Genomic DNA, 7,774 nt, shown 5'->3' on the forward strand with positions numbered 1-7,774 from the left:
ACCGACCCCAGCCGCACGGCCGCGGAGGAATGCACTGTGGGCTCCCCGTGGCTCCGGCTGGTTCTCTCCTCTGAGGTTTGCTTAACTAGAAGGAGCGGGCTTGGGACACGGCGCTGCTCTGTTATTTCCCGTTTGTTTATGTGACTCTGTAGGTTTTCCCAGTTTCAAATTAGTGCCTTCTGGGGGGGGCTCCCGTGCCCTCTCCCTCCCCTCTCCTCCGGGTGGGGGTGCTCCTAGGAGCTGTGTAACCCAGGTTTGAGTTCAGGGACCCCGATTCTGCCCTGGATGGTGGGCAGATGTTGGGGGGCAGGCCAGAGAGGTGGGCGTTGCTTCCCCACTGGCCCCCCCAGTGCTCAGGGTCCCCCCTTACTCCACGGCTCCTGTGGAGGGTGAAGATGCGTGGAAACCACCAGGGCCTCATGCTGTGCCCAGGCCCCGCCCCAGGGCTGGGCTGTTCTGATCCCCGGTTCCTAGATGAAGAAATGTGGGGTCATCACAGGCTAACGGAAGAGCCAGCGGTTTGGCAGCCTGGATCCCTGGGGGTCCCTGCCCGGATGCCTCCACCCCGGGCAGGGGCCAGGCTGCCCACAAGGGGGAATGCCCTGGGCAGTGTCCCCCCTGCAGAGGTGGGGTGAGGGGGTGCTCACTGCGGAACCCCAGCCCGCAGCAACCCCAGAAGGGCCCCACATGTCACAGCCGCCCACAGGCATCATCGGGACCTCACCCTCAGCCCTCCCGTCCTCCAAGGGCTGGGCTGCTGCCACCCCTCCCCAGGACCCGGGCCAGAGAGGGGCCCCCCTCTGCCTGACGCCCTCAGGGTCTGGAGCACAGTGGCCACAGGGCCCCCTCCCCACGGGCCGGCCAGGGTGGGGGAGGCCAGGGGGCTGGGCAGAGCGAGGGGGCGGTCTGCAGCCCGCGACCAGCCCAGAGCTCCGTGATGTCATGGCGGTGCCGAGGGGGAGGGGGCCGGGCTGTTTTTCTGGAGAGTTAGAGCTGGAGGGAGGGAGACAAAGCCAGGCTGGCGGCGGCACCATGGAGCTGCGGGCCCGCGTCTTACTCTGGAAACTTCTGCTTCTGCAGAGTGAGTGCGGGGTGTGGGGCTCAGGAGGCGCCAGCCACCAGTGCGTCCCAGGGAGTGTGGTTTTAGGCAAAGCCGCCTGCCTGAGCTCGAGCCCAGTGCGGGGGCTGCCCGGTGGGAAGGGGACAGTCAGGGGGGACCTCAGGGATGATGAGGCCCCGGGACCCGGGAGGGTGTGAGCCTTCAAACGCCCTCCTCACGCGGAACCTGGAGACAGAGGCCAAGGAGGGCTGGGGGGTGGGGGGGGTGGGGGGGGAGGGGGCTGAGGCAGCGGCCTGGGTCCCTCAGGCAGGGGGCCCCCAGCCTATGCTCCCTGTGGGCGGGAGGGGAGCCCGCGGGGGACTGTGGGGCCTGGGGACTGTGGGGCTTGCAGGGTCTGTTCCTTGGCTCCCTGCACCCCCCCACCCCCCAAGCCCGCCCGAGCTGGCCTGCTGACCCGGCACATTCCTCCGTCCTGGCGCCCAGCCGCAGCGCGGAGCAGGAGCCTGGCTGTGAGGTGGCCGGTGTGGGGTCGCTCCTCACGTCCAGCCTTTTGGTGCTTCAGACCCTGCCCTTCAGGACCAGAGGCTCCAGCCCCGAGCTCTGGGGGTGGGGGTGGCTCCCAGGTGAGGTCCTGTGCGCGGCCCCGGCAGGTGCAACGCCTGCCTCCCCAGACGCCAGCCTCCCTGGTGCCCAGGCTCCGGGGGCCTTGCTGGCAGCCTCCGTCCCCTGGGGGGGGGGGGGGGCCTTGCTGACAAGCCTGCATTCCAGGGCCAGCCAGTGGGGTCTAAGTCGAATCCACCACCCACCACGCACCCCGAAGGGCATGGTGCCCCTGCATTGGGTGGGAGATTAAGGGGGGCTGTGGGAGAGGTGCCTGTGCCGTGCGGGCTAAAGAGACCTCACCTGTGTCCTCCTGGCTTCTCCGGCTTTATCCCCACCCATAAACCGGGTGTTAGCACCCACCTCAGTGGGGCCTACAGAAGGGACAAGGGGCCCGGCCAGCGGGGCTCAGTGGTTGAGCATCGACCTATGAACCAGGAGGTCAGGGTTCGATTCCTCGTCAGGGCACATGCCCAGGTTGTGGGCTCAGTCCCCAGTGTGGGGCGAGGAGGAGGCAGTTGATCCATGATTCTCTCTCATCATTGATGTTTCTCTCTCTCCCTTCCTCTCTGAAATCAATAAAAAATATATATTAAGAAAGGTGGGGGGGACAAGGGCCAGTGCCCCTCCCCGGGCTGTGCCTGGGATGTAAAGGCCCAGGTCACCCCTCCCCACTGACTGGTTCTTCTTGTGCCTCCAGGCGCCGCCGTCCTGTGCTCAGGTGAGTGGCCAGCCCGGGCCCCGCGACGGTCCCCTCCTGTCCCCGCGCCAGGCCAGCCCCACCCCGTCCCTGCCCCTGCGTCGCACCGGCCTCAGTGACCCCCTTCTCCCAGGGCCGTCGGGGGCCGCCGCAGCGGGCAGCTCGGTGGTGTCGGAGGCGGCGGTGAGCGGGGCGGCGGGCGCCCGGGCCGTGCTGCGCTGCCAGAGCCCGCGCATGGTGTGGACGCAGGACCGGCTGCACGACCGGCAGCGCGTGGTCCACTGGGACCTGAGCGGCCCGGCCGGCCCCGCGCGCCGCCTCGTGGACATGTACTCGGCGGGCGAGCAGCGCGTGTACGAGCCGCGCGACCGCGGCCGCCTCCTGCTGTCGCCTTCAGCCTTCCACGACGGCAACTTCTCGCTGCTCATCCGCGGTACGCGCTCCAGCCGCGGGAGATCACGGCGGGGGGCGCGGGCGGGGGGGGGGGTGCGGGGCGCCCCGGGGATTCACGGCGGGGGGCGCGGGCGGGAGTTCACGGCTGCTCTCCGCCCGGTGCGCAGCGGTGGAGGAGACGGACGAGGGGCTGTACACCTGCAGCCTGCACCACCATTACTGCCACCTCTACGAGAACCTGGCCATCCGCCTGGAGGTCACCGACAACCGTGAGTGCGCTGGCCCCGCGGGACGCCCCTCCCCCCCTCCGTCTCCCCGCCCCCCCCACTCTCCCCCCGCCCCCACTGAGCGATCTGCGCCCACAGCCCGGGCCGCCGGCGCGCACTGGGACGGCGAGAAGGAGGTGCTGGTGGTGGCGCGCGGCGCGCCCGCGCTCCTGACCTGCGTGAACCGCGCGCACGTGTGGACCGACCGGCACCTGGAGGAGGCGCAGCAGGTGGCGCACTGGGACCTGCAGCTGCCCGGGGTCCCGCACGACCGCGCCGACCGCCTGCTCGACCTCTACGCGTCGGGCGAGCGCCGCGCCTACGGGCCGCCGGTCCTGCGCGACCGCGTGTCGGTGGAGGCGGACGCCTTCGCGCGCGGGGACTTCTCGCTGCGTATCGACCCGCTGGAGCCGGCGGACGAGGGCACCTACTCCTGCCACCTGCACCACCACTACTGCGGCCTCCACGAGCGCCGCATCTTCCACCTGACGGTCACCGCGCCCGCCGCCCCGCCGCCCCCGCGGGGCTCGCCGGGCAACGGCTCCAGCCACGGCAGCGCCCCCGCCCCAGGTGCCGAGGCCGCCCCGGGCTCCCGGGGAACGTCTAAGGGCTGGGAACGGCCAGGTCCGGCTGGTGGGAGCCCGCCCGGCCCATCCCCGCCCCACGGGAGGGACGGGGGTCAGCGAGGGAGGCCCCATGGGCGGCGGCCGCCTGTCCCTTCCCAGGGCCACGGGGCGCAGCGCGGGCGGCTGGGGTCAGGACGCCCCGACTGTCAGCCCGCCCCTGACCCGCCCCACGCGGCTCTCGCAGACCCCACGCTGGCGCGCGACCGCAGCGTCATCAACGTGATCGTGCCCGAGGGCCGCGCGCACTTCTTCCAGCAGCTGGGCTACGTGCTGGCCACGCTGCTGCTTTTCCTCCTGCTGCTCATCACTGTGGTGCTGGCCACGCGGCAGCGCCGGCGCGGGGGTGAGCGCGGGGGCGGCGGGGCTGGGGGCCTCTGGGGCAGAGGGGGCCGGCGGTGCCTGGCTGAGCGGAGGACCAGGGGCGCCCCGTGAGCCTGGGTACTGGGTGGGGGGTTCGGGGCTGGGGGAGCTGGGGGCGGGCAGACTGTCCCCGACACGAGTCTCCCTCCCCAGGTTACGACTACTCGGACCAGAAGTCGGCGAAGTCCAAGGGGTGAGTGCCCCCCGCCCGCTGTCCGGGTTGGCCGGCCCGGCCGGAGCCTCCCGCCGTCCTAACCTCCACCCCCCTCCTGCTCCCCCCCCCCCCCCCCAGGAAGGACGTGAACTTGGCGGAGTTTCCTGTGGCCACAGGGGAGCAGGCTTTTTACAGGAGTGAGGACATCCAGCTAGGTGAGGCGCCGCCACACGGGCACGGGCACGCGCACTTACCCACACATGTGCACGCGCGCACACACACGCACACGCCGGGGGTGCGGCGGTGGGGAGGCACCTCCAGGGCTCACCGCTCTCTCCCCGCCCCCCCAGATTACAAGAACAACATCCTGAAGGAGAGGGCCGCGCTGGCGCACTGCCCCCCGCCCGCCAAGCACATCGACTTGGACAAAGGTGTGTGGCCCGGAGGGAGACCTCTGCCCCGAACCCGGGCCGCCCGCGGGAGGGAGGGAGGGAGGGAGGCTGGGGCGGCCGCCCACCCCGTGCCCTTGTCTCGCAGAGTTCAGGAAGGAGTACGGCAAGTGAGGTGGGGCTCCTGCTGGCCGCAGCCCCGCCCCGCCAGCTGTCCGTCCGGGAGCGCGTCTCCTGGCTCAGCGGCCGCTCCTGCCGCTCCCGTCCCGCTCCAGCGGCTGGTCCCGCTGTCCTGTCCTGAGCCCTCCCCTGGAGCCGCCTCACCCTCACGAGCCACCGTGGGCTTCTCCGGCCCTGCCTGCTCTGCGGCTGCACCCCCTCCCCCCAGCAGCCCCCTGCAGCGCTCACTGCCGGCCAGCCCGCTCCGGCCCGCCGAGCCCACCCACGTCCACCCTCGGCCTCGCCAGGCCTCTGCAGGGGGCGCAGCCGGGAGCCTGGGAGCTGGGTCAGCCTGAGGCTGGCACTGCCCCTTCCTCACGCCTTCCTGGGCGGAGCTGCCCTCTGGCTCCAGGCGGCCCCGCGCTGGCTCGGGGACTGAGGACAGCGCGCCCTGCCCGGACTGATGCCCCTCGCTGCGGCCGCCAGCCGCCGGGGCTGCCTGGGCCCCATCCCCGCTCCCCACCCCGCTCCAGCCTCCTTTGCAATAAGCTGCCTTGACGGTCCCTGGGCTCCGGGTGACTTTGGGCCCCTCCCTGGGCTGGAGTCTGGGGCTGGGGCATCATTTGGCTTCTGTTTTGTCCGAGGACGGAGGAGAATGAAGGTGGTGCTAGAGTGGCCCCTGCAGCCACTCAGGACACACCGCCGGCTCCTCCTGGGGAATGGCCACATCACAATAAAGATCTTTCTGACTTGTAGACACGGCCTCTGCTGCCCCCTCCTCCTCCCAGGGGCAGCCTGGGCCTTGGAACCCCAAATCCCTTCCTTCATCTGAAGCCCCCATCATCACCCATGAGTGGAAGGTCTGGGTGGGGTGTCCTGGGAAGAGGGACCTCGGGATTTTTCAGCCCTTACGCCCGGCTGGGACAGTGTGTGTGTGTGTGTGTGTGTTTTAAATATATTTCTTCACTGATTCCAGAGAGGAAGAAAGAGGGAGAGGGAAATAAGAAACATCAAACCGATGAGAGAAAATCATTGATCGGCTGCCTCCTGCACGCCCCCCACTGGTGATCAAGCCAGCAACCCGGGCATGAGCCCTTGGCCAGAATCGAACCTGGGACCCTTCAGTCCGCAGGCCGAGGCTCTATTCACTGAGCCAAACCGACCAGGGCTGTTTTGTGTGTTTTTATAAAAATATTTTTTTTATTGATTTCAGAGAGGAAGGGAGAGGGAGAGAGGGAGATATAGAAACATCAATGATGGGAGAGAATCATGGATCTGCTGCCTCCTGCACGCCCCACACTGGGGATGGAGCCCGCGACCCGGGCCTGTGCCCTGACTGGGAAATGAACCCTGACCTCCTGGGTCATAGGTCGATGCTCAATGACTGAGCCACGCTGGCCGGGCTCCGAGGGTTTATATGAAGGTGGGGGGAGGGGAGCGTGCTGGCGGATGTGAGGACAGAAGGGGTGGTGGTAGCTCAGTCCTCTGGGAAGCAGGTGGGACTGGAGGTGTGAGGAGACAGGTGGGGGTGACAGGTGGAGGTAGCAGGGTACCTGCAGAAGGTGCAGGTGTGACACCCCTGGGGGAGGGGCTGCGGTAGGAAGGCGCCCTGTGTTTCCCCAGCCCTGACCCCATCCTCCAAAGCCCGGTCAGGACAGCAGGGAGCCGGAAGCCTGCTTGTGTGGGAAACGTCCGGCTGGGGTGTGACCTGCTGAAGGAGGAGGCAGCAGCCCCCCACACAGGTGGACGTCCGAGCTCCCAGGCGGGGAAGGGAAAGCTCTGGGCTGTTTGCATGAAGACGCCGTGTCAATAAACTCACACAAAGGAAGTAAAGTCGAAAGATGTATTACTTTGCAGGTCCCAGAATCGGGGGCAGCGGGCGAGGCAGCCCTCCGCCCCAGGCCACAGCCTGCAGGAGGCAGAGCAGGTAGAAGCACCTGTTCCTTGTAAGGTGGTTGCTTGGAGGTCATTGATTTCTCAGAGGCTTTGAGTGGTTATTTTAGTTTTAAATTTTTTAAAAAATATATTTTATTGATTTTTTACAGAGAGGAAGAGAGAGGGATAGAGAGTTAGAAACATTGATGAGAGAGAAACATGGATCAGCTGCCTCCTGCACGCCCCCCACTGGGGATATGCCCGCAGCCCAGGTCCATGCCCTTGACCGGAGTCGAACCTGGGACCCCCCAGTCCGCAGGCCGACGCTCTATCCACTGAGCCACACCAGTCAGAGCTGGTTATTTTATTCTTAAATATATTTTTATTGATTTCAGAGAGGAAGAGAGGGAAACATCAATGACGAGAGAGAATCATGAATCCGCTGCCTCCTGCACATCCCACACTGGGAATCGAGCCCGTAACCCGGGCGTGTGCCCTGACCGGGAATCAAACCGTGACCTCCTGGTTCTTAGGTCGACGCTCACCACTGAGCCAGACTGGCCGGGCGGTGGTGGTGTTAAAAGGCGCCCAGGAAGAGCGAGGTGGGAACTTGGGTGGGAGTCCTAACCTCTGGTCCTCACCGGAGACCAGATTCTGGCGTGAGCAGGGTTGTCACGTGGTAAAACGCCCAGGCGATGGCTCAAATAGCTGCCCCCCCCCCCCCCACACACACACACAGGGACCCACAGTGGCCCAGGCAGGGAGGGAGGCTGGCCGGGACCCGTGGTTTGAGAACATGCCTCCCTCCCAGTCCGCTGACCCCTGGCCCCACAGTGGCCACCACTTCTACTGAGCAAGGCCCCGCCTGGAAGGGCTTAGGCCCTGGCCACGCACTCACCCCTGCAGGGCCTGAGCCTGACCACCGTGGCATTGGCTGGGCTGGGCTGGGCTGGAAGCGGCTCTCTTCTGACCTGGACTGTCAGGCGGGACATAGCCTTGGGGGCTGGAGTGCAGCCGGGGGATCAGGCCACCCCATCTGTGGGTCTGGTGTAGAGGAAGCTGGACCCCACGAGCTCTCAGGGGAGGCCCTGTCTCCCTCCTTCCTGGACGCCAGCTGAGAGTTGTGACGGGCCCTCCCTCCAAGGCCATCCTGCTGGCTCCTCAGGTTTCCACCGAGGAAACCGAGACCCGA

At 67.2% G+C, this 7,774-nt stretch overlaps 1 protein-coding gene across 1 annotated transcript; it reads left to right on the forward strand.

Moving 5' to 3' along the window:
- The first annotated feature begins 942 nt into the window (after window positions 1-942).
- MXRA8 (matrix remodeling associated 8) lies at window positions 943-5,462 on the forward strand. Its single transcript, XM_036307499.1, has 10 exons — window positions 943-1,081; window positions 2,361-2,381; window positions 2,494-2,793; window positions 2,921-3,022; window positions 3,119-3,589; window positions 3,830-3,988; window positions 4,159-4,198; window positions 4,298-4,374; window positions 4,510-4,590; window positions 4,697-5,462. Exons 1-10 carry the CDS (start codon window positions 943-945, stop codon window positions 4,720-4,722), a joined length of 1,416 nt encoding a protein of 471 aa, XP_036163392.1. The 3' UTR covers window positions 4,723-5,462.
- Window positions 5,463-7,774: the final 2,312 nt, after the last annotated feature.

The sequence above is a fragment of the Myotis myotis genome, unplaced genomic scaffold (genome assembly GCF_014108235.1).
Source record: "Myotis myotis isolate mMyoMyo1 unplaced genomic scaffold, mMyoMyo1.p scaffold_m19_p_48, whole genome shotgun sequence".
In the NCBI taxonomy this organism is placed as follows: domain Eukaryota; kingdom Metazoa; phylum Chordata; class Mammalia; order Chiroptera; family Vespertilionidae; genus Myotis; species Myotis myotis.

What these genes read in the sequence shown, in the direction of transcription:
- MXRA8 (XM_036307499.1), top strand. Translation starts at nt 943, where the DNA reads ATGGCGGTGCCGAGGGGGAGGGGGCCGGGCTGTTTTTCTGGAGAGTTA. An exon ending in CCTGGAGGTCACCGACAACC is followed by an intron (nt 3,023 to 3,118) that starts GTGAGTGCGCTG and finishes CTGCGCCCACAG; the next exon opens with CCCGGGCCGCCGGCGCGCAC. An exon ending in GAGTGAGGACATCCAGCTAG is followed by an intron (nt 4,375 to 4,509) that starts GTGAGGCGCCGC and finishes CCGCCCCCCCAG; the next exon opens with ATTACAAGAACAACATCCTG.